This window comes from Glycine max, chromosome 4 (genome assembly GCF_000004515.6).
Source record: "Glycine max cultivar Williams 82 chromosome 4, Glycine_max_v4.0, whole genome shotgun sequence".
Classification (NCBI taxonomy): domain Eukaryota; kingdom Viridiplantae; phylum Streptophyta; class Magnoliopsida; order Fabales; family Fabaceae; genus Glycine; species Glycine max.
In genome coordinates, this window is record NC_016091.4 from 9,197,914 (window position 1) to 9,225,111 (window position 27,198).

Below are 27,198 nucleotides of genomic sequence, written 5' to 3' on the forward strand. Positions count from 1 at the left end.
TTGTTAAATTATTATTTTGTGTTTTAGAATATTAGTGTTTAGTTATTATTAATTTACAGTTTAGTTATTATTTTGTGTTTTAAAATATTAGTTAGACAAATTATTATTACATTGTTCACTCCCGTGAAACCTATAAAAGGAGGGTTCATTCTCACTTCGGTGCATCTGTTGCATCCAAACAATCAGCTTGGTTCTCTGATTTTGACGTGTTTCGTAAAGTCATACTGACATAATTTTTTTAGTGTTACATACACGAAAAAGGTATTAAAAAAGGTTTTAATTTTTTTACGTTACATATAATCCAATGATTCCTTACTAATCAATAATTTTTTTTTTACAGATGGTTACTGAAGAACCCATAATAAAAGATAATGTTAGTGACTTCAGTGATGACGAGCAACAACATGATTTTGATGAACATGGTGAACCAACCAATCAAAGTGAGTCATCTTCATATTTTGAAACTATTAGTAGCCAACTTTCTGAAAATCAAGAGTACTCAAATCCTTATCAAAAAGGACAATGAGTGTTAGTACAAATGACCTTTATGAAGAGTTGGCATTTGAATCAAAACAAGTCGTTGTGAATGCCATTAAACAATTCCATTTTATGCATTCATTTAATTTTGATGTGGTTCAGAACAAGAGTGACAAGTACGTTGTCATGTGTAATCAATATGGTAATGAATGTTATTGGAGGGCGAGAGTATCGTTCAGCAAAATACGCAAAAGGTGGGAGTTGAAGAAATTAAACGGTATTCACACATGCATAAATTATACCATATCACAAGATCATGTTAGGTTAGATTCTTCTGTAATTACCCATAATATTGTTCATTTAGTGAAAACAAATCTAGGTATCGAAATCAAAACCTTGATTGCAGACATGCATCAACGGTTTCATTACATTGTTTCATACAAAAAAACATGGACAACTAAACAAAAAGCTCTTGAAATGGCATTTGGAAGTTGGGAACAATCACGCAGTTACCTGCCTATATGGTTCACAGCTGCTCAACACTTTATACCAGGTACCATAGTAAAATACAAAACTTCATCTTCAATGGAGGAAGGTGATGATAACCCTCTTAGGGTGATTCTTAACCGTGTATTTTGGGCGTTTAATCCATGCATTGAAGGCTTCAAATATTGCAAGTCACTTGTGCAAGTAGATGGGACATTTTTAACTGACAAATACCATGGTACTTTGTTGACTGCAATCAGACAAGATGGTAGTAGGAACAATTTTCCACTTGCTTTTGCAATTGTTGAGAGCGAGACTAAAGAAACTTGGATGTGGTTCTTGCATTATTTGCGAAGATATGTTACTCCGGAACCAAATTTGTGTATTATATCAGACAGGGGAACCAGTTTGCTAGCAACTTTACAATTCGAACACGTTGGCTGGAATGGACCAGATGTTTCGTCTGTGTATTGCATTCATCACATTGCATCAAATTTCAACCAACAATTTTAAAATGTTGACTTAAAAAAACAAGTCATCAATATGGGTATGTTTCTTCCTATTTCATGCATCATATTATTGCTTTATTACATATTCACCAAATTTATTAGTCATTATTCTATCTTTTCGCAGAGGGTATGAGATGAGGAAATCACGATTTGAGGCTAAGTTGCTCGCTATGCGAGTAGAGTTTCTACAAGCAGCAGATTGGTTGGATCAAATTCGTAAGAGTAAATGGACTCAGGCCTACGATGAAGGAAAGCGGTATAGCCATATGACTACCAACCTTGCTGAATGTATGAATTGTGTTTTGAAAGGAGCCCGAGCATTACCTATTACTGCCTTAGTCAATGAAACATTTAATAAAATAAATGATTCATTTGTCACTAACGGCATCAAAATCATGAATATGATAAAGGCATGGCATAGGTACTCCGAAGACGTATATGTCATGATGCAAGAAAATCAACACATTATTACCTCACATTATGTTCGCATGTATGTTCGAGAAACAGGGGAATTTGAGGTTCAAGAAATTACAAATACGCAACTTGGTCGACAAGCAATGACATGCACTGTCAAATTGAATGAATGGTCGTGTGATTGTGGACAATTTCAAGCACTTCGACTACCTTGTTCGCATGCAATTACACCGTGTGCTTTTTGCAATTTAAATTTTGATGACTTTGTTGACCTTGTATACAAGTTGGAAAATATTTTCAAAGTTTATCAACATCATTTTCATTCCCTTGGAAGTGAAGACACATGGCCTCAATATTTAGGTTCGCATTTTATGTCTGATCCTTCGAAATGGCGACAAACATCAGACAGGCCGGCCACTACTCGAATACATAATGAGATGGATGAACCAATTTCAAATAGGCCTAATAAATGCACATTATGTAGAACTGGAGGACATAATCAGAGTAACTGTACATACAAACAAGTATATGACTAAAATAATTTGTAATTTTTATGTTTTTCTTTCATTTGTATTGTTCGTTTTATATTAATCTGTTTTTAATTTTTATTGATAGATTATTTAAACTTTAAATAAAAAATATTTAAAATAAACTATATTAATATATATATATATATATATATATATATATATATATATATATATAACATGTTTTAAATAATTAAACATTAAAATAAAATAATAACATATCAAATAAAATCACAAAATATATACTAACAAAATCAACTTCATATTATTTATTATATATTTAAATATATTTTTAAATTTTTTATTTTAATAAAATAAAATTATAAACATTATTAAATTCAAAAAAAAAATTTAAGAAAAAAAAGTAGGTTAACAAATTAAAATTAGACTGTATATAATAAAATAACATTTTTTAAATAAATAAAAAAAAAAGATTACAACTTTGAAATTGTATACCTTAAAAAAATTTAAAAATAAAATAATTTTTTTACTAAAATCGTAAAATTATTTATGACTTCAATATAAATATATATTTTTTTTAAAAACAAAGTCATATTTTATTTTACGACTTTATTTTTTTAAAATATATATATATATATATATATATATATATATATTTTTTTAGATTAAAATCATAAATAATTTTATAACTTCAATTTAAAAAAAAATTGAAAAATTGTAACGATTTCTAACTTAAAAATTATAAAACCTTTTACGATTATTTTCATTTTGAATAATTTTTTAAAATATATCTTTAATGGAAAATTTCAAAATATTTTACCCCAATTAGTAAAAAAGCCAAGATAATCTTCTTTTTAATTTAATACATTAAAAGAAGATTTTACACTAGTATTCACAAAATATTTTGCATACTTAAGATCGAGTCAAACTCCAATAAATAACAGTAACACCGGCTGTACTTGGCTCAAGCTGGTTCGAATTTTGAATTAACTTTAGTAACCAGATGGCTAACCAGTAAGTATCACATATTGATTAACTCGCCCGATAAGTGTTTCTAATTGCGAGAATCATCCAGAATCAGTATAAATATAAACTGACATTATATTAGTGTCTAAACCCCAGGCCCAGAAGACCAGAAAAAAGAAAATGCAAGCAAGGAAGTTTTGGTGAAGAGTAATAATAATAAATTTTTTAATATTAAAAAGCAAAGGGAAGAACATTTGCTTCTACTACATAACATCCTTAATCCGCGTACATATCCAGAAGATAGTATAAACAAACAAATAAATGAAATAATTCTACAAAAATGTTTATTAGAAGCTTTGTACACCTCCCTAATCCGTGGTTTCTAACATCATCGTAGTAGCAGCATGGAACAGAACGATCGGCATCACCAAAATAACCCTTCTGATCACACGGGCGTTGAGCAAGACGACGTAGAAGGATCATACAGAGCAGGAACAAGGTACTTCCTCCCATTAGCCCCCTTTACATTGTAGCTAGCACCAGTGGTAGAGTCAACCAGCAAGTCCCCAGCATAACCAGGGTAAGCCCCTTTCCCATAAACCCCAGGGCACGCCGACGCGGCTTCGAGCGGAGCCTCCGCGGGACCCTGGAAGTAGCCGTTTCCGAAGGGGTTGGTGGCGGTTCCGGCAAGGAGGCTGGCGAGGTTTATGACCATTCCGTCAAGTCCCACATCGTTGTTGGGAGCAACCAAGGGTGGGCTCTGGGGCCCATAAATGGGTTGGTGGAATGGCCACGCGCATTGCCCCGGGCATTGGGTTTCGGAGTTTCCCACCCAGATGTAGGCGAACTTGTAGCTCTTGCTGTTCTTCTTCAGATGAGAAGCGGAAGAGCCGTGGGTCCCACATCGGCTCATACAGAAACCTTCGACCGCCACATCAGCGGATGTCAGAACAACGTTGATGGAGTTCCTCTGTCCGCCTTTGGAAGCCAGCTGGACGAGGTTCTTGCCGGTTAGTGACTTCCCCAGCGAGTATGTCTCGTCGAGAATCTGATCGCCGAGAGAGAGGGAGAGAGAAGCCTTCCTGGGACTCAGGTGGTAGTACTTCTCCGTGGTTTTCCACCACGTGGCAACAGAGGGTTGGCTGCTCTGAGACGCTGGGGATGACAGTGAGGTAACGAAATCGGTGATGATAGCCTTTTGGGATGGTTTGAAGTTACCATACCAGATGAGGTTGACGGCGATTTTGCCGTATAGAAGAGGACCATTGTGGTAATGGAGCAACTGAGACTGGTCCTGAACCAGCTCATTCAACCTCCTAGCAGCAAAGGAAACATGAAAGACTGAAACTACAAGCAAGAGTTTGAGAAAGCATTGGGAAGAAACAACAAGACCGGCCATTTTTTGGATGGTAACAACAATAACGGCCCTTTTTTTGAAACGAGGGATGGGTGGGTGTTGTGATGTGGATGAAGGGGATAGGAAGAGAGGTATATATAGGTCCAAGGAAATGTGTGTTTTTAACTGTGGAGAGAGATTAAAGAGTGACTTTTGTGCGTGGGGAGTGGTTAGCCCCTCTGGCATTTACGAGCCACGGCTTGCTGAGTAAGTTAAGTGTGGGACCCACAAAAAGTAACGTTTCTAAATCCCAGTTGAGTACTCATAGAGTGAAATAGACGCGCAGGACTAGAATGTGTAAAAACAGTCTAGTGTTGGAGGCGTGAGAGGGAAGGCAGTGGAACGCGGATTGAAAAAGAGAGAAGGCATTATGGAAATAAGTGAAGAAGGCTTTGGGGTGACAAAAGCGATACAGCTTGGGCCAGTTGTTGTTGTTGTTGTCGAAATTGACCCTGGGAATGGATAAGAACTGAGGGGGATTAGGTGGGAATGGGAGGGTAGAACGGGAAGAAGAGTAGTGGAATGATGGAGAGAGACGTTGAGATGACAGTCTGGATGGCTCCAACTGGCACTCACCCAATCGCAGCTTATGGCATCCGAGGAACCACGTGATGTAACGTCACACACACACCGCCCCCAATTTCATTTAATCCACGCGCCACTCACGTGACCTCCCAAAATCTGAATATCAAATACTACTTTACACTCTTTCTAGTTTTTATAATTTAGTTTTCTTTTTCTTTGTAAAATTATTTTAATTTATAATATATAAAAAAAGTTTCGTTTACCTCCTAGACCAATAAAGTGTCTCTTATTAAATTCATCATCTACTATTTAACAACAGTTGCCTTGTCCTTTCATTCTACATGCCAGGTTGGATACATTTCACCTAAGAAATACATAATTTAAAATCACGAGAACAAAACTATCATATAATATGATCTTCAACATTAGCCATAAAGTTTGATTCACGAGGCAAAACTCTATGCTTCTTTTTATAGAGCTTAATTAACATATAGTATACGAAATAAATATTTGTTTGATGTCCGCATACAATGGCCTAAATTCCCGATAGTCGCAAAGACAACCTAATGCTAGTGGTAATTCATTCACCTTTTGAAAGACCTTGGCCTGATCCCAGTTTTGCAGACAGAGACATGACTTTTAACGTATATAATAAGGTCCCACAAATCTAACCCTACATTTCTTTTTCAAATTAACAATTAACCACACAAGCATGCACGATGGATCCGTCTTAAATATTTTATATTTAGGAACTTCAGACTTTGACTAAATTATTTGTATATTATTGGATTCTGTCTGTCCGTGATCCAGAGAACTAATAGCTGTGAACTGGTAGGTGCAAGAAAAGATAGTAATCAATGGAGTCAATTGATCTAGAATGCTCGTGTTCTCCCTTTGAATGTTTGGTGGAATTTATGAGTTTTTATTTGGGGGTGGCAGATAAGTGGGGGGGAGCTGCTACCTTGACCGAACAAGTTTGGTGCGTACCACTGTACCTTTATGTTTTCAAGTTAGCTCCCCTTAAAGACAACATCTACCTTAGCCTTTTAGTGAGTCCTCTCCGATAAAATAGTACGCAAATTCGTAGGAATTAAAAAGGAAGGTAGTAAAGGAAAATCATCAAGGGTAGAGTTGGAATGACCCATCTTAAACGCTTGTCCTGCAGCAAGAAATAACTCCATTTACCACTAAGTTATTGTGATTTATTTGTTTATTAGATGCAGTTCATGTTTATTTATAATTTCTAAAAGATAAATCATTTATATACAAACTGTTTAAAATTGCATGTTTCTAAGTTATGTTGAACAAGAAATAAATATTTTGTTAAATACTGGTATGTATTGGATTTGATCCTTTAAAGTTTATTATATGTTGAATGGATATACGTATAATGTTGTTATTATGAATTAGTATACATGTAATTTTTATGATTTAATGTTGAACATGTTTGCATTATTAAGTATGTTATGCAAAGATTATTTTTGAATGTTATGTGATTAATATAATTTTATTAAATTAGAGAGTAGCCACAGCATCTTTAATTGAGTAAAATTATATGCTAAATTTATAATCACATTAGAAATATTAATTGTGATTAATCATATGTAATGTGATAAAATCTACCCACAGGAATTTTGATGCATTTATATGATTAATTAGGATAAAATATCATATTATATTTCTTAATTTACCCACAAGAATTAAGGAAAAGAACACGATTTAATAGTTTTATCGTAAAGTTGCATGATAAATCTAATTGAGTAGGACTTTAGCCCACATACAAGTTTTGTGTCACTAGATTCATATATTGAGACATGATTTGCATTGGCAAAACATGACATTTATTTAGTCTCAAATTTTCTTAATGAGCATGTGTGTTTGTTTGCAATTTCACAATCTATGAATATTTCTTGTGACCTTCCCATATTGAAAGGTGATAATTATAAGATTTGGAAGGAAAGAATTCACCTTCATTTGGGCTGGATGGATATTGACTATGCTATAAGGAAGGATGAGCCACCAGCTATTACTGAAACTAGCGAACCTGATGTTGTTGACCTTTATGAAAAGTGGGAGAGATCTAATCGTCTCTCCGTTATGTTCATAAAAACCAACATATCCGCTAGTATCCGGGGTTCAGTTGACCAGCATGATAAGGTCAGAGATCTGTTGAAAGCCATTGATGAACAGTTTACGACCTCTAAGAAGTCGCTTGTTAGCACACTCATTATGCAATTCTCTTCCATTAAGCTTACTGAAATGAGAGGTGTGCGTGAACATATCATGCACTTAAGGGACATAGTGGCTCAGTTGAAAACCCTGGAAGTTACCATGTCTGAATCCTTCCTGGTACATTTCATTTTATGCACCCTACCTCAACAGTATACACCCTTTAAAATTTCCTACAACACACATAAGGATAAATGGTTTATTAATGAACTGATGACCATGTGTGTTCAAGAAGAGGAGAGATTGATAATGGAAGAGGGTGAGAAGGTAAATTTGACTACTTTTACTTTTGGAAAGGATAGGAAGAAGTCTGTAGGCACCAATAAAGGAAAGATTCCGACTCAACCAACAATTAAAAAGGAGTCAAAGTGTTTCTTCTGTTAAAAAAAAAGGACACATAAAGAAGGACTACCCCAAATTTAAAAGTTGGTTTGAGAAGAAAGGTACACCATTTACTTTTGTTTGTTGTGAATCTAATATGATTTATGTGAATCATAATACATGGCGGATTGACTCTGGTTCTACAATCCATGTTTTTAATACCTTGTAGGGTATGGAAAGCCTAAGGAAGTCAGTGGGAAGTGAGCAGTGCATCTACTCAAGGAGTAGGATGAGCTTGCATGTAGAGGCCATTGGAATGTGTGTCTTAGTTTTAAGTAGTGGCTTTAAATTACATTTGGAGAAATTTTTTTATGTTCCTAGTTTTTGTAAAAACTTAATTTTTGTTTCTAAACTTGCACCTTTGGGATTTTATTTTAATTTTACAGGCTTTGGTTTTAATTTACTAAATAAATATGAAATTATTGGTTGTGGTCAATTGGTTGATGGTCTTTATTTGATTGAATTGAAAAGCGATGCTACTTATAATTCTATGCACGTTTCTGTTGAGTTAAAACGATGTATTGTGAATGAATAATCCTTTATGTTATGGCACCGAAGATTAGGACATATCTCTATTGAGAGAATCAAGCGATTAGTAAATGAAGGAGTACTTATTACTTTGGATTTCGCTGATTTTGAGACTTGTGTAGATTGCATTAAGGGTAAGCAAACTAACAAGTCTAAAAAGGGTGCAAAGAGGAGTTCTAATTTATTAGAAATCATACATACAGACATATGTTGTCCAGACATGGATGCAAATAGTTCGAAATACTTCATAACCTTTATAGATGATTATTCACAATATATGTATCTCTACTTACTTCATTCCAAGAATGAAGCTTTAGATGCCTTTAAAGTTTTTAAGGTTGAAGTTGAGAAACAATGTGGAAAACAAATTAAGATCGTGAGATCAGATAGAGGTGGGGAGTACTATGGTAGATACACAGAGGATGGACAAGCACTAGGTTCATTTGCGAAATTTCTTCAAGAACATGGGATTGTTGCCCAATACACTATGCTTGGTTCTTCGGATCAGAATGGTGTGGCAGAACGAAGAAATCGAACCTTATTAGACATGGTGAGAAGCATGAGGAGTAATGTAAAGCTTCCTCAATTTTTGTGGATTGATGCTCATAAGACGGCTGCTATATATTAAACCGAGTTCCAACCAAGGCTGTCTCAAAGACACATTTTGAGTTATTCAAGGGTTGGAAACCAAGTTTGCGACATATACGCGTTTGGGGATGCTCGTCTGAAGTAAGAATTTATAATCCACAAGAGAAGAAACTAGACCCTAGGACTATTACTGGGTATTTCATTGGATATGTTGAAAGGTCTAAAGGGTATAGGTTCTATTATTCATCCCACAACACTAGGATTGTGGAATCAAGGAATACAAAGTTTCTTGAAAATGACTTGATCAATGAGAGTGATCAATTTCAGAACATTTCTTCTAAAAGGGATCACTATGAAGCTGAACCTTCTAGGACAAGTAATAGGTTGGTAGTCATTCTCACCCCTCAAGTTAAAATGGGTGTTAGACAACTAGTGATTGAAGTTCCATAAGTTGTTGAAAGTGATCATGTAGATCAAGTTGTTTATGAGGAACAACATGATGATATTGAACAAACTGGTGAAGAACCGGTTGAACAAGTTCCTCAACAGGATGACCAAGCAGCATTAAGAAGATCTACTAGAGTAAAAAAGACAACAATTCCTAGTGATTATGTAGTGTACCTACAAGAATCAAACTACAACATTGGAGCTGAAAATGATCCTGAGACGTTTTCACAAGCCATGAGTTCTAAGGAATCAAATTTGTGGTATAATGCTATGAGATGAGATGAATTCTATGGCATCTAACCAAGTTTGGGATCTTGTTGAGTTGCCTGTTGGTGTAAAAGCCATCGGATGTAGATGGGTCTTCAAAACAAAGAAAGACTCAGAAGGCAACATTGAGAGACATAAGGCAAGACTTGTTGTTAAAGGATTCACTCAAAGAGAAGGAATCAGTTACAAAGAGACCTTTTCCCCTGTATCTAAGAAAGACTTTCTTCGAGTAATTTTGGCATTAGTAGCTCATTTTGATCTTGAGTTGCATCAAATGGATGTGAAAATGGCGTTCCTGAATGGTGATCTAGAAGAAGAGGTTTACATGAAACAACCTGAGGGATTCTTATCTAGTGTTGATGAGCACTTAGTCTGCAAGCTTAATAAGTCCATCTATGGATTGAAACAAGCCTCTCGCTAGTGGTATATAAAATTTCATGAGGTTATTTCTTCATTCAGCTTTGAAGAGAATGTCATGGATCACTGTATATACCAGAAGGTTAGTGGGAGTAAGATTTGTTTCCTTGTATTATACGTAGATGATATTCTGCTCATGACTAATGATAAGGGTATGCTATATGAGGTGAAACAATTTCTCTCAAAGAACTTTGGTATGAAGGATATGGGAGAGACATCTTATGTCATAGGCATAAAGATCCATAGAGAAAGATCTCGAGGCATTTTAGGCTTGTCTCAAGAAACCTATATCAACAAAGTTTTAGAGAGATTTAACATGAAAGATTGTTCACCAAGTGTAGCTCCCATTGTGAAGGGTGACAAACTTGCTTTGACTCAGTGCCCCAAAAATGATTTTGAGCGGGAACACATGAAAAATATTCCATATGCTTCAGCAGTTGGAAGCCTTATGTATGCTCGGGTTTGCACTAGACCTGATATTGCGTTCGCTGTTGGAGTCTTGGGAAGATATCAAAGTAATCCAGGTATTGACCACTGGAAAGATGCAAAGAAAGTGATGAGATATCTTTAAGGAACAAAGGATTACATGCTCATGTACAAACAAACTGATTGTGTGGAAGTGATTGGATACTCCGACTCAGACTTTGCTGGTTGCGTTGATTCACGAAGATCAACATCTGGTTATATTTTTATGTTAGCCGGTGGAGCTGTATCTTGGAGAAGTGCCATGCAAACTTTAACTGCTACTTCCACTATGGAGGCTGAGTTCATTTCCTGTTTTGAGATTACCTCACATGGTGTATGGTTGAAGAGTTTCATGTCTGGCCTTAGAGTTATGGATTCTATTTCTAGGCCATTAAAGTTGTATTGTGAAAACTTTGTTGCGGTGTTTATGGCTAAAAACAACAAAAGTGGAAGTCGAAGTAAGCACATCGACATCAAGTACTTAGCCATAAGAGAACGTGTTAAAGAAAAGAAAGTGGTCATTGAACACGTCAACACTGAGTTGATGATTGCTGATCTTTTAACTAAAGGCATGCCACCAAAGAATTTTAAGGATCATGTAGTACGAATGAGACTTGGTTCCATGATGTAATTTCATTGTACGTACATTTTTTATTTTCAATGAAACTCTTATTCAGTTAGATATTTTCTCATATGGTTTTTTGCACATATTTATTTATTTCGAGAAAAATCATTCGGTTTAGATATAGAATAAACATATGGTTTATTCATTAAGTTGAGAGCTAGTGTTGAGAGAATTGATATATTGTGGTACATGGAAGATACTACTCATCATCAGAGGACCTATCGCCATGACTCATATATTATGTTTCTTATTACGGTTGATGTTGAGTTCAATGGACCAAGTGGGAGAATGTTGGAATGGCCCACGTTCAGGGTCACATTCCACGTTCTATTTTATTTTATTCCCATTACATTATTTTGGAAATTTTGTTATTTCTGAATCTGATCCATTTTCCATCCACATTCAACCCATATCTTTGCAACATATTTGCAACCACCTTCAGTAACAAATCACGTACCCATCCTTTATCTCACGTACTGATAACAAGTTGATTGAGCTCTGTGATGGACAAACTCTATAAATAAGATGAGGTGCTCTCAATTTTATATCACCAAACCCACTTCTCCATTCAGAAAAAATACACCATTTATTCAAAGCGAGTAAGGGTTTGGAAGAACAAAATTGCCTTCAGGTTCGTGTATGTGCCGCTTCACGTTCGACTTGCAATTGGAGGTACGCTCGTAATATTTAGTTTCCGCTATTTGATCTGAATATGCCATTTAAATTGATTTGCATGTTTAGATCAGTACCTATTTATTTACAGGATAGAGTTGTAAGTGGCTTGTAATCGGTGACACAAACATGATTAACTCAACACACCTCAATTATATTTCAGCCATCTATATTGTTTTGAGTTTACTTTGACTGAATAAATTATAATTAAGTCATGAACATGATTAACTCAACACACCTTAATTATATTTCAACCATTTAGATTGGTTTGAGTTTATTTTGGCTGAACAAATTATAATTAAGTTGGGTGCAATCCATTACGGCCTCCACAAGATTTTTTTTCCCATAAAAAATAAGTCTTCCCCATAATATATATATATATATATATATATATATATATATATATATATATATATATATAAATGAATAAAGAAAATTATAAGATTAAAAAAGAATATGTTAATATTAATTTTACCATTTTATTATTTTAATTTTTATCATTTTCACACCTCTATTATTAAATATGTAGTAAGTTAGTGATACAAAAATATACCTTAACACAATCCCAAACAAATAGAGAAAAGAAAAAATTGACATCACTGGTTGCTATTTCTTGGATCGATTAGGTTTTATAATTTTTTATAAATGATTCAATATGGTTTTTTACTTTTAAAATATCCAATTAGATCTTTTATTTTATAAAATGTTTTAATTTAGTATCATTGTTCTTTCATTTGCTCCAAAAGTTTTAATAAGTAAAACCTAAATTGGTTTTAAATAAGACCAAATTAAATCCATTTTAAAAAATAAAGTACCTAATTGAACATTTAAAAAAAAAATCTAATTAAATTATCTAAAAACAAAACACATGACCTAATTGAACATGCAAATAATAAGAGTACTAAATTGAACTAGCAAAATAATTTAGAGGAAACAAAATTAAACCATTTTATTGCAGACTATTTTCTTACTTCTACTAAGTAAAATTTCTAGATCCATCACTCGTTGGGTGTCAAGCGAATATGTTTCAAACCTGATTAACTCGATCCAACCCAATATAATATAGTATTAACAATAAAATAAATATAAATATGATTCTAGCATGAACAAACAAGGAAAAAATGAGAATCAATAGTCATTGATTGAGTTTTAGATAATTCATCTCTGCTATGTAATTCAAGCGATTGTGAGTGTTCTTTGGGACATGTATCATGCCATTTAGGACATATATTTTTTTAGTAATAGTGTTGGATTAGGAAAGTTGGACAATGGAGGTGGTTTATTTCTGATTCCAAACTTATTTTATAGTTTACACTTGTCATTTTGATTGTGGTTTGATTGTACTTGATTATTGTTTGGCTAGCTTTTTCATTTTTAAATGTCCTGATTTTGAGTAAGTTGAAGTAATTAGGTATTTTTTATTTATTTAATTAGTCAACTTGACTATTCAACTTGAACCAACATGATTAATGTTGGGATGATTTGGGTTGAATTACTTTAACAAATAATAGTAAATCCAATCCAACTCAACACAATTGTGTTTCATTAGATGAGGCTTAAATTAGACTAAACTCAAATCAACTTGAATAACTTATATCCTTAATATAAAGTATTTTTATTGTGATAATTACCTAAATGATTTAATCATAAAAAAAGTATATGTATTTTTACTCAATGGGACAAAATTGATTTTGCTAAGCATAAGAATCTAGTAGATCATTTCACATCATCCTAGACCTTATGCGAGTTTTGGGTTGCTCCTAACTCACAATTAACATGCAAATCTTATCTTACTTCGTAGCAAAATATTCTTCGCCACCTAATTTCGCGTGTCATTGAAGGCTCTAAATGATGATTTATTTTGAAGCTTGTATGCGACGATGTCTCTACCACATGTCTGTTTCTTCTAAAAGAGAAGTGATTCAACAAAATCTCCTACATATTAGAATCGCAAAGCTTAAGAATTCAGTTTCCTCTCTAGTTTGTTTTTTGCCAAGCATATTTTCCCCTCTAGTAACTTGATTCCTATTATTTGAACCTTCCTAATTTCTTTTACATTTTCTTTTTTCTTTTTCCTAATTTTGGGTTGTTTCCATTGACTGTGTAAAGCAAGGTGCACTATTCTAGCTAGGGCATGTTTAAATATATATTGAAATCCCGTTCAACGTAAAAGTTTTAAAATTTTACAGTCACGTTTGGTGTTTGAGAATGTGAAATCCCAATCAGCGGAGGTCAAAATGCCTCACTTATTGTTATTACAAATCATTATTTACTACTATCTTACTATATGTACTGACTTGTTTTCCTTTCACATTTCATATACGTATGCCATCACATTTCAAGACTTCCTTTAATTTGGCAACTCCCAGGGGGCAGGGCATTGCATTTGTACGGTTTGGGCTTAGAAGATTTAAGGGTTTTTTTTAGTGGGTCTCGTTTGGACCCAAGAGGGTTACACTCATTTTTTTCTCAGCACACATTCGCGGCACCAATAAAGCCCAAACTGCAAGTCCACTACACCATTGAGCATTTCCTCCCCACTGAAAATTTAAGTAGCATATTCTGAATAGTATAGCAGCTATCTGAAAAATGTTCATTGCATAATGTTAATGCATACATATATCTTACAAAAGAACCACCGAAATTGAAGTTAAAAAAACAGTTTGAAAGTGTGAAAGGAAGGGGTGTTAATATTAGAAGTTGAAAAGGAGGCGCCCCTGCTGCATCCGTCACTTTTTGTAAGACTTGCATATCGCATATTTTTGCATGCTATGAATTGCAGCTCTTACTTTGCTAAAAGAATTTAGTTTGTATGACTTAGATCGCTTTTATTCAACTTCTTGTTAGCAAAATAATTTTATTTAAAAAGAAACTTCCCCAAGGCACTAACATAATAGAGTAAGTTCACTTATCCTCCAATTATAATTTTTTAATTCAATATTGTGAATAATGGATCATTCGTGGATAAGATAAAATATATGTTGAATATTACATCCACGGCTACTCAGACTCATTGGATCCGGTCTATTTTATTTTGTTCCACCCCTTAAATGAATTAGCTCAACTTGACCCATTTAAAATTGATTCTATAAAAAAACACTTTGGCTCAACCCACCATAGGTTGTGGGTTAATTGAGTTAGATCAATTCATTTGAAATTAAAAAAAAATTATTTTTTTAAAGAAAATTCAATAAAAAAAATCAATTTTCTTGCAAAAATAAAATTAAATAAATTAAAAAATTAATAATTAAATTAAATTTTTCGGTACACTATAATGAGACATATTATCAATCGTTAGAAGCTTACAACTATAATAACAAATATTTAAAGTATAGTTTGAAATAAAATATTAAATAAAATAATATTAATCAATATAACAAAATACTAAAAATGTATTATAGATGAGTTCTACTCTATTTGTTAGTTAAATGAATAAACACTTTAAAATTATAAAATAAATTATAAAGTAATAATGTTATTTTTAAAGTGGATTAATTGTATCAACTAAATTCATTAGGTGTGGCCGAATTGTAAGTAGGTCAAGTCAAATCTCACAAACAAGTGTAATTCTTTTCCTTTTATGGGTCCCACTCGACCCGAATCCGTGATGAGCTAATTCTATTTGGATATTGGCATAAGCAACATCCACCGTTTCTGCGTCCATACACGAGATAATAAGAGAAAGCACACACAATTCACCATCACTTTCTCATTCAGTACTTATAAATTTGAGCAAACAGAAGCATGCATATCAATATCAACAGAAAAATGAATTCTTCGGATATTACTACAGTAGAGAAGCCTCATGCAGTTTGTATTCCGTACCCAGGTCAAGGCCACATAACTCCGATGCTCAAACTAGCAAAGCTTCTCCATTTCAAGGGTTTTCAGATCCCTTTGGTTAACACAGAGTTTAACCACAAACGTCTTCTCAAATCCCAGGGTCCAGATTCCCTCAACGGCTTCCCTTCCTTTCGTTTTGAAACCATCCCTGACGGTCTACCAGAGTCTGATGAGGAGGATACACACCTACCCTTTGTGAGTCCCTGAGAAAAACATGCTTAGCTCCGTTTAGGAACCTCCTTGCCAAACTCAACGACTCCTAACACGTCCCTCCTGTTAGTTGCATAGTTTCTGACCGTGTCATGAGTTTCACCTTAATTGCTGCTAAAGAACTAGGCATTCCTGAGGCCTTTTTTTGGACCATAAGCGCTCGTGGGCTCTTGTGTTACCTTCACCATGGTCAACTAATCAAAAATGGCCTGATACCCCTCAAAGGTGTCGTAATATACTCCTTTTAGACTCATATATACTCACCTATAAATAAATAAAAAATCATCTTTTAAGTTAGACTTAAATATAAATAAAATTAATTAATTTTATCTTATTTAATGTTATTATTTTTAGATCAACCATTACTTAATTTTAATTTTATTTTTAATAACTCTTTTTTATTCATGATAATAAGTTATAATAAAAGACATTTTAAAAATAACTTTGTGTCAACTAACTTTCTTAATATGTAAAATTAGTTGTTTTTGTTTATATATAAGTCTAGAGAAATATTATATACTTTCTCCATTTCATATTATATAGAAAAAAAATTGTTCAAAAATTATGTTTTTATATAAAATTAATCAACATGCAAGTAGTGTATAAAAAGAGTAATTGAGTTATTAATTAGAGAAATAAAAAAATTAAAAACTATCTAATATTTGCTTTAAAAATTCAAAAAATTAATTATATGTCTATGTCAAAACCCTAAACATCATATAATTTTGAATATAGAGATTATTAATTTTTATTCTTTCCTGAAACACATTAAATATTTTAATATGAATTTAGTGTGTGTTTGAACGAGGATTAAGAGAACCGATTAAGATGATTTTTTTTTATTAAAATTAATTTTGGAGTAATTTATTTTTTGATGTTTTTTTTTGTTGAACTCAAAATTGACCGTGTATTCAAAATTAATTTCTTAACATGAAATTAAAGACCTAAATATCTATAAATATTATACTAACTGATGTTGCAAGGTGATTTTCGATATAACATAAATTCATACATGCACTCAATTTATTGCATGCCTATGCTTGCAGAGTCGACTGATATAACAAATGGCTATTTGGAGACTGCCATCGATTGGTTACCTGGCGTCAAAGAAATTTTGTTGAGATTTACCAAGCTTCTTCAGAACCACAGGCCCACATGACATTATGCTGCAGTTTTTGCAGGAGGATTTCGGGAGAGCTAAGTATGCTTCTGCAATCATTTTGAACACATTAGAAGCTTTACAGCACGATGTTTTGGAGCCATTTTCGTTCATTTTGCCTCCTGTGTACCCCATTGGCCCCTTAACTTTACTCTTGAGTCATGTCACGGATGAGGACTTAAACACAATTGGGTCGAACCTTTGGAAGGAAGATAGAGAGTGTCTAAAATAGTTTGACACCAATGAACCCAGCTCTGTAGTTTACGTGAACTTTGGGAGCATCACAGTCATGGCGAGTGATCAATTGATTGAGTTTGCGCGGGGACTTGCTAACAGTGGCAAAACCTTTTTGTGGGTCATTAGACCTGATCTTGTGGATGGAGAAAACATGGTTCTTCCTTACGAATTGTGTCAGAGACTAAAGATAGAGGTCTGTTGTCAGGTTGGAATTCAACCATTGAGAGTTTGTGCAATGGAGTGCCAATGATATGCTGGCCTTTCTTTGCGGAGCAACCGACTAATTGTCGATTCTGCTGCAAGGAATGGGGTGCTGGGATGCAGATAGAAGGTGATGTTACGAGGGATAGAGTTGAGAGGTTTGTGAGGGAGTTGATGGAGGGGCAGAAGGGGGAAGAGTTGACCAAGAAAGCCTTGGAGTGGAAGAAACTGGCAGAAGATGCCACCATTCACAAAGATGGATCTTCATTTCTTAATTATCATAATATGTTTCGTCAAGTTCTTTTGAGTGACAACAATCGAAATCAACTTAAAACAAGTTCAGTATGGGGTTTGGATTTCATTTAATTTGTAGCATCTTTCCTTTCAAGGATTCAAAGCGAACTAATGTTAACGTTATAAGTAATCTGTGTGCCTATCTTGTGATTTTCAATTTTAAATGTCACTCAATACCATATCCATAAGCATACATATTATCTGGTTGTTAATTTCCACTCTAGATAATATAATCTTGTTGACGATTTTCCCGGTGCTCTCATACATATAGACAAATAGATATTAAATAGAAAAGGGCAGTCATAATTTAATCCCACTTGTTTAGTAAAACATTACAAGAAATAATTAAGATTTTAACTAATATATGAAACCGGCTTGATCAAGCATCAGTTGATGAAGTCGTCTATGTCTCAATAGTAGACAGCTTGATTGCGTATAATTTAATTCAACTGTGAACTTTGACATTGTCTTTCAGTTTCTCTCCAAAATAAAACTTAAATCGATCAATTTTGCTTTTGAAATGTGGCTCATGTCGCCACATTTTGGTGCATCTGCACCAAGTTGGCCACAATTTTATTAATAAAACTGACATTTTCTTGACTCACAGAAAGTTAATTTGATAGTACATCCATAAAAATTATTGGGAGTGAAAAATTATGAAGTTTAATACAGTTATTCATCTTAATGCCATGCCAATCTCTCAGACTCCAAAATACTTAAGAGCATGACGGCAATTCAAGATGTGTGGCGCAACACCTCAATAATTGAATTTAATAATGGTAGATATACATTTGTTAGGTTTACGTTTGGTGAACTATGAGTAAAAGAGAGTAGTTAAAGATGTGATATAAATGATATATTATCCATATAAAAACAGAGAATAAAATAAAATATATAGATACATGAAAATCATTGTTATTCTTAAATAGTGGTGGACCGTGGTTTCTGATAGATTGGTAAATATTAGATCTTGAGATATAAGAAAAGGGATGAGTGAAAGAGTTGGAAGTGAAAAGTGACAGGAGAATATTGCAGTGGAATGAAAAGAACCTTCATGGATTGGTTCAGTATCGTCTGCGGTATATTCTCTTCATCTGTTACTGTTTTAGGCTTCCATCAGATTTATATTCTTAAGATTAAGATTTGACACGTTAGAAGATAATATATTTTTATTAGAATAAATCCCAATGAGTTAGGAAATCATCTGTTGACACTTCCATTGAAGAATTAAACATAAAAATTCGTGATTATATAGCGACGTCATTTTTTTAACATTATCATCAGTACGTGTATATCCTACTGTATTTACTTAAAAACAAAGTGATAATATTTATATTTTTAAAATATGAAATTACAAGTTCACTTTAAATGAAAGAATTAACTAGGTATTCTCTTCGACAATAATGTCAATCATCATATCTGAGACGCATTCTACAAAAATGATAAAAAAAAAAAGCGTATTCTACAAATACTCAGCATTAATTTTTCCTGTTCATCATCTCAATTTAAAAATGGAGAGATATGTGCTTATGTTTAATAACTTTTATGACATTTTTTCTAACTTTTATAACTTTATTTTCTATAAAGTAATAAAAAAACATGTATAAATAATAAAAAAAGACAACATGATTTTTATAATTGTTGACTAAAATATATATGAATTGATTTATATTAGATATGTTTGAGATAATATTTAACTGGAAATAAAATAGAAAAACCATTACAAGTTCGAAAGTGAGCGTATCTATATCTAGACGAAACAGGATCCAGGATACTTGCGGCTAGAGAAAACACCCATTTACTAAGTTAGACAATAGAGCATCTCTAATAGGTATTCTTATACTTTAATTTTAGAATCAAAAACTGATCTGGGAGGGAGGAGCTTGATCTCCATGGTAAGGTTATTTTTATAGAAGACACTCTAAAATTAACACAAATTTTAAAAAAGAATTTAATTCAACCCTCTAAGAAAAAAATGTTTTTAATATATTTTAAAATAAATTATAAATAAATATTAGAAGGTGGATCTCTTGTAAGACCTAAACAAAATAGTTTAAAATCATAAAATTGGATTTCCTTTTAGAAAAAAAATTGAAAAGATCATTTTTAATATGATATGATAACACAACATCCACCAAAAAATTGATTAAGATCACAGATATCCTTATGCTCTTAGAACCGTCTAATGAAAATATGACAATTTACAAATCATTTTAATATCAATCGTGAAACGATCCACATTGTTAGCTGAGTGATAACATATAATCCAAATCCCACGAAATACACCATAAAATAGAAAAATGAATGAATTTTTTTTATCCATTTGTTAAAAGCATCTCAACTAGAAAAATACATCTCTATTAAATGATAATATTTTCTATATTAAATATTTTTTTGAGTAAATTTCCTACATTAATTAACTATTAAAACTTCTTTTGTTGGCGAGAGTTTTTAAACTAACTAAAGATGAGACAGAGTAGAGTAAGAAAAGATGATTCGATTTCCTAACACGTGACTCTAATGCTGACCATTGTATGATGAATTTTTTAAAAAATAGCATCTCTATCTTTCACTTGTATATTAACTTTGAGATTTATAAATATGACCATATCATAAATAAAATTTGATTCAACAGACTGTAAAATGAAATATAATTATTTTTAATTTTTATATAAATATAAACTAGTCAATGAATAAATAGTAAAAAAAAAAAAACAAGTATAAGAGTATGACTGTATTTTTCTCCTTTTCTTTTTCCGGTGTTCCTTAGCGTGGTGAGTTATGGATTCTCGTATGTTAATTTATTTATTTATTTTAAGGTAAAGTATGGGTCAAGGGTGAAATTCCAATTAGGTTGACACTCCACCCTTCAAAGATCCAAGCCGTGCACCGAAATGATATTGAAATGGTTGATAATTATGAAATTTGAATTTAATTAATAGTGAATTTTGATTAAGAATGATTAAAATTTTTTTACTTTAATGTTGTTTTTTATTGAAATAACGAAGATTTTAATATCATTTTAAATCTTGACTAGCAAGATTCAAAAGAAAAATCACAAGTACTTTTTGAAAAAAAAATTAATGCAAAAAACATTAACAAAAAACCTTGAAGAAAAAATTGAAAATTGAGTCCACATAAGAAAGCTCACGAAGAAGTCCAAAGACAAGTTTAACGCGAATCCTACACTAAGCATGTGATCATCGCCATATTTGCTAAACTCGGAAAGCCCGCTTAGGGTGAGTTCGTGTGAATTATAAACTATCTTACGACTATAAGAGTAGTAAAGTTCTTAATGCGATTATTTCATCTTTACAAATGAATTTGGGAGAAAAAATAGATAAATTAAACTTTCGTATGCGCAGAACCAAAGACAGAGTATCATAATAGATATGGGTGAAAACTGACATAACATTAGATAGAGAAAAATTAGTAAAGTTCCATCACATGTATTTTTGGCATACTAGACCCCAATATATTTTAAATTCTAAATTTATCGTTGAACATTCAAACTATTATTATTATCTTTATCTTCTAATTTTCTTATCTTGTACCTTAAAATATCTTATATGTATTATCTTCTACTTTTTTATCTTTAAATCTTTTATCTCTTTAAATTTTTATCTTATCTCTTACATCTCTTTATCATTTATTTTAAATTTTTTTATCCTCCTTATTCATTATTTTCTTTAAATTTTACCTTTACAATTCCTTATTTCTTTTACTACTCTGTTGCTTAAAAATTGAGATATACATCAACTCAAGTACCAACAAAGTTCGTCTCGATTCGATACTCAAACTTTCAAATAATTTTACTATTTGTGACGATTTAATATACTTATCAATGAGTTAACAATAACAAAATAACAAAACACTTAGGGGACCAAACAAAACCCAAGGCAAAACTAGGTACAACATGAATAGTTGGGTTCACCAAACTGATAGCTGATTGATATTCTAGTATGAACATAGGTCTGATTTTATGTGCGCTTGTTAGGCAAGAGTGCTGTACCGTGATAAGTTAATCTTAATAATGGATTTTTATAGAGGGCATTTATTCATATTACTTGTCACACTTTTACTAATTAAACACGTACTACATGTGTGAGTGGGTATAATCTTAGATATAAAAGTGAAAATCCCTAAAGAAAAGGAGAAGAGAATGATAATATTGTGAATGAAGAAGTTGATGAGTCCATCTTTTGAAAATGCCATAGCTGTGGAGAACATCGGTAATCAGCTAACTGAACCATTATTTCCTAAAGCAAAAGCTTGTGGACTAAAAAAATTATAATATAATGAGGAAAAAGATGAAGAATTAATGTGACTTGAAGATTAAACAGTTGAAACTTAGCAGGTATATATATTTATTAGTTCTTCCCTTGGGTATTCGATCTTTCTGATGTTATAGCTACCCCGGCTGCTGTTTCAGAGGAGGTACGCTGCTGACTCTGTGAATCTGATCAACACCAACCAATAATAACTAATAATTAAAATTATGCTAAAACATAAAAGATCATAAGGACAAGTGTGTATATATATATATATATATATATATATATATATATATATATATTAGCATCTATATTTTGGGCACAGAAGCAAAAATAGCAAGCAGAATAAGGTCGCCACTAGTCTCTAATGAAGCCACTCGTGGCATGCATGCATATGCCACCAAGCCAATAATTGACTCTTCTAAACATGCATATGTTCCACCCATAACTAGTTTATGTTGGCAGATATGAAAAATGGAAATCTGAAAATTTTGAAGAGAAATGAAAATTGAGTGTAATGAAAAAACTTCACTTTTTTTATTGCTATTAGTAGATAAAAAGTATTTCAATTGGATTTAGTTTCTCAAATATAAAGAGATGTGTAAAGTAAAAAAAAAAAAAGATTATATCTACTATTTACTTAATTGAACTATTTTGTAAACTTGTTTTGTTTAAAATTAATAGTAAATGCATCTTTACTTCATCATTTTACATATTTTCTCATGTATGTCAGAGAAACCAAATGCGTTTCAATCATTACTTTCATACCATCAGCAAGATCCAAGTCTGTAAAACGAAGTGCAAATAAAATATGTACTAGCTCATATGTTTCAAGAGTATGAAATAATAATTTTTTTTAATTCTGTCAAATACAGAAGTTAGAAGTTGATCAGCATAAGTTGTACTCACAAAAGGGTAGACAAAAAAGAAGGTTTTGTTAGCTTTTAACTGTATAATGGCCGTATTTGTTTAAAATTAAAAAATTACACCAGTTGGTATATAGTATCTAACATGCAACGTGGGCCAGTGGATGAATGACAACATTTGACTGCTCTAAAGAATTAACCACCACAATATATATATATATATATATATATATATATATATATATATATATATATGAAAAACCACATGTATCCACTGTTACTTTACACGATGACCCTCTCTCCCTCTGTCATGACTTTCCACATTGACCCATTATACATCATTCGATTCATGGCACAACCGAGACAGCTCATTCACATGGCTCTGTGGTTGCCCATGTGGACCCCTATAATGGCCATATATATTGCAGCCAAATCATAATATATATTGTGTGTCAGTGAGTGCATCATAATTCATAAATCTCTATGTGTGTGCATCTCTGTCTCTCATCTCACTCGCGCACCATGTGTGTATGTGTGAAATATAAGTAGTTGGAAGAAATAATAATAATTATATGATCAATAGTAATTAAATGAAATAAAGAACATAAGAGAATTAAATGTACCATTAGGGGAAGCAAAGGTTTGCCTCATTGGTGTTTGTTGGGGTGGACGATATCCAGAGAATGAGACTTCCATTGGTGTAGGGTAGTATAGATAGGATGGTCCAGGTGATAGGCGATTTGCTTGGGGTGAAGAAAATGCGTTTCTTGGTGCTTGCACAGAATAACCATAGTAATATGGGGTGCTCATGGTAGAAGATGATGCTCCATAAAGTTGTTGATAGTATTGTGGTTGCTGAATCTGTGGGTTGTACATTGTGGCCTGTATTAATTCCCTCATTAATTAAAAGTTAACATTATCCAACTATTCTCCACTATTACTAACCAAATTGAGATATGATCATTAAAGCGATATAATCTACATGATGCCAATTAGTGATCATTATATTAAATTGAGAAACAGACTTACTTGGTGGTACCCATAATCAGGAGTGTAGGTTGTATAGCTGCGATAGAGTAAAGTTGAAAGGAATTTAATTAGTTGGAAAATATGAAAGGAAATATGTAAATTGCATTAGTGCATTTCTTTCTTTGAGAACAAGTAATGACTCAAAATAGCATGGACTTGAGAACTTAATATGTAATCTTTTTTCCGGTAACTTCAGTGTACGTCGTATATTGTCGTGGGTCCCTCATTGATCAGTATATAAAGAGAGGAAGAAAGAGATTTCGATTAATGTTTGTGTGCCAACATGGAGGTCTAGTACATATCGTCCCTAAGTTTGAATTTACTATGACTTCAGTGATTGCTATCTTTTAATAACAATAAATTAAAATGACTGTGCAAACTATACAAAACCTTATATCTTTCTGTTAATGTGACTTTGTTATATTACTAATATGATATGATAAAGATACAAAGAAGAAAGAATGCCAAAGGTGATATACTAATTAATATATTTGGATACATGCACACATACATAAACAGGGATGACTGTGTAAACTCATAAACTGAGGTTAAACTGACGAGTTACTCGCTTTTTAAGTAATCAATCTTTGATCAGTGTTACTTTAATCACCACATTTCATTATTATATCTTTTGTTTTAGAGTAAAGAATGCAACTAATGTTAATATGAACATTTTCTAGTCAAACGCACCAACTTGAAAAGTCTGCTTCTCTATACTTTTTCATACAGTTTTCCACGCCTAGTCTTGTACTTGAAGCTAAATTTTACATATATAGTATTTTAGAGCCCTGGCATGCTGGTGTGAAAATGACTCAATGGTTCAGAACATGCAAAAGTACCGAGAGCTGTGGAATTTTATCTTGTACAAGATTTTATTTCAAATTAATTGATGCAGGACCACTGAGACAAATATACACGTATATGCACCAACAGGGATCACACATATCTACTCGTCTGTTGCTGTTATCACTAGCATTTTTACTATTACCATAGTTGTATAACTATCTACATCATTGATACTATATATATAATAAATTTAAAAATATGACAAACGAAGGAATATATATAGATTTATAGAAGGAATCAAGCGAAAAATGTTAAAAACAATTGATTAAGGAGCTAAAAAATGCAATTGATTAAGCATTACAAGAGTGAGATGAGATTATGCAAAATAGAAAGAGCAAAAATGCACGTTAAGTGGATGTGGATGGCAGAGCAACCTTTTTCCAAATGTACTTTTATTACGATATGATTCTTAGGCTGACACTGGTGCCTACTATAACTGATGAGTAGGAGTGAGCAACATATGCAGTAGACAATAACATGTGGTGCGTCTACATGCACTTCCCCATTAACATCATGGACCAGTTCCTTTGACTAGGAGTGATACCAAATTATGATTTTATTAATGACTCTAGTAAATGAACAAAGCTAACTCAACTCACCCATATGGTGGGTACAGAACAGGTGGTGGCGGGGGCAGCGACGGTGGCAGTCCCACTCCCGGAACACCCTGTGCTGTTCCTCCTCCACCTTGAACTACATTCCTCCCTGAGTTACCAAAAAAACCTTGTCATATAAAATGACGTGTGTATATACATACATACATATATATATATATATATATATATATATATATATATATATATATATATATATATATATATATATATATTGATACAGAAAGTATTAATTAAAAAAAAACCATATAGTAAAGGATGAAAATTAACCTCTAGGTGGTGATAGTCTAGTCCTTCCAAGAGAAGCAATATTACAATTTGCTCTTCTTCCATCTATTATTGGGTTTGGATCAGCACATGCCCTTCTAGCTGATTCTTGATCACAGAATGTTACCTGTTGTTTAATTCATAGGGCATGTATAGAGTTTCTCATACTATATAACAAGGATGAAATGAATAAGTAAATAAATATTAAGTTGGCATTGAAGGTAAGTAATTTGTACATACGAATCCATAGCCTTTGGATTTTCCGGTGTTCTTGTCAGTGATGATGACAGCTTCAAGAATGTTACCGAACTGCTCGAAATATTTGCGCATTTCTTCGGTGGGAGTCTCCCAAGCTAGTCCTCCAACGAACAATTTGGTGAACGTTGTGTCTCCGAAGGGTGACCGATAATGCGGGTGGTGATGAGCCATTGAATCCAAAGAAGAAATGGGTGTCCTTGTTTGTGCATGAAGAGTCGCTGTCTCACTCATTTAAGCTCTTTCTTCACTTTGTTTGCCTTGGCCAAAATTCCATAAAATGTCTCTGCTCTGTACTATATATGTGCGATTGGCAGCAGTGGAATCATTGCATTTGAAGAGGGTAGGTATGGTTTATGATGGTGTATTATGGTTATTATTTGATGGTTGTTTGAAACAGAGGTGTTGGTTGATTATGATTGCAACAAAAATATATAAGGAAAGGAAACAAATTTATTATTTTTATTAAAAGATGTGAGTGAGAGAGAGAGATCTGACAGCCTAATTTGCTGGCCAAAAAAAGAGAAGGAAGAAAGACAAGGGATTTGTGACAGCTGCGTTACTATCTCTCTCTACGAGTGTAAGTGTGTGGCCTCACTGTCTCTTCTTCTCTGCATTAATATACTCTTACCATCTTATCACTTTTCCGTTTTCGCTAGCTTAATAACTACACTCTTAATATGCCTTTCCTTCTGTTCTTCATTGGTAGATTTTTGGCTTCGCTTTTTCTGTAACACAACCACATATACCAAACTTCCTTTGTATTTTTCTCTCTCTCTCTCTCTCTTTTTTTTTGACAAGGATTCCTTCTGTACCATTCTTACTTAATTTACCCTTTAACCAAATATATAAAAAAGGAGATACGGACCCTCTCACCATAATTCGATGGGTCATTTTACATTTTAAACATATTGTGCAAATAATGGATGGGGAAGGACAAAGGTGCCTGTTTTGCTGATAAGATTATTTAGAATGTAAAAAACAAAATATCATTGTGTGAAATCTTAGAAGTAATTTTTTTTATTTTTTATGCATGCATCTCAAAATTCTTCCTAAACTCTTTCAGCCTTGACGAACCTTTTCCTTCGCCAAATGGGATGAATGTTTTTCCAAATTTTTATTCCATCCACATCTTTCCGTGTGGTTTGTTACTGCAGGAGACAAAAGTAAAAATGAGAAAAGAAAAATTGTTTAAGTATTAAATTTAACCTCTACAATTTCTT

At 32.9% G+C, this 27,198-nt stretch overlaps 3 protein-coding genes and 1 pseudogene across 4 annotated transcripts; 2 read left to right on the forward strand and 2 right to left on the reverse strand.

The window, feature by feature from the left end:
- Positions 1 to 954: 954 nt before the first annotated feature.
- Positions 955 to 1,476, forward strand: LOC102665900 (uncharacterized). Its single transcript, XM_006579017.1, has one exon. It carries the CDS (start codon positions 955 to 957, stop codon positions 1,474 to 1,476), a length of 522 nt encoding a protein of 173 aa, XP_006579080.1.
- Positions 1,477 to 3,535: 2,059 nt separating this feature from the next.
- On the reverse strand, positions 3,536 to 4,822 carry LOC100811449 (protein PHOSPHATE-INDUCED 1). Its single transcript, XM_003522740.5, has one exon. It carries the CDS (start codon positions 4,737 to 4,739, stop codon positions 3,786 to 3,788), a length of 954 nt encoding a protein of 317 aa, XP_003522788.3. The 5' UTR covers positions 4,740 to 4,822; the 3' UTR covers positions 3,536 to 3,785.
- Positions 4,823 to 15,624: 10,802 nt separating this feature from the next.
- LOC100780105 (7-deoxyloganetin glucosyltransferase-like) lies at positions 15,625 to 17,925 on the forward strand (annotated as a pseudogene).
- A 3,823-nt stretch (positions 17,926 to 21,748) lies between these two features.
- LOC100811977 (RNA recognition domain-containing protein) lies at positions 21,749 to 26,713 on the reverse strand. Of its 2 annotated transcripts, none has more exons than XM_006577793.4 (6): positions 25,961 to 26,713; positions 25,724 to 25,847; positions 25,439 to 25,544; positions 23,994 to 24,030; positions 23,588 to 23,825; positions 21,749 to 22,283 (listed from the first exon to the last, which is right to left on the reverse strand). In XM_006577793.4, the coding sequence occupies exons 1-6, from the start codon at positions 26,207 to 26,209 to the stop codon at positions 22,195 to 22,197; spliced, it is 843 nt and encodes a 280-aa protein (XP_006577856.1). In that variant the 5' UTR covers positions 26,210 to 26,713; the 3' UTR covers positions 21,749 to 22,194.
- Positions 26,714 to 27,198: the final 485 nt, after the last annotated feature.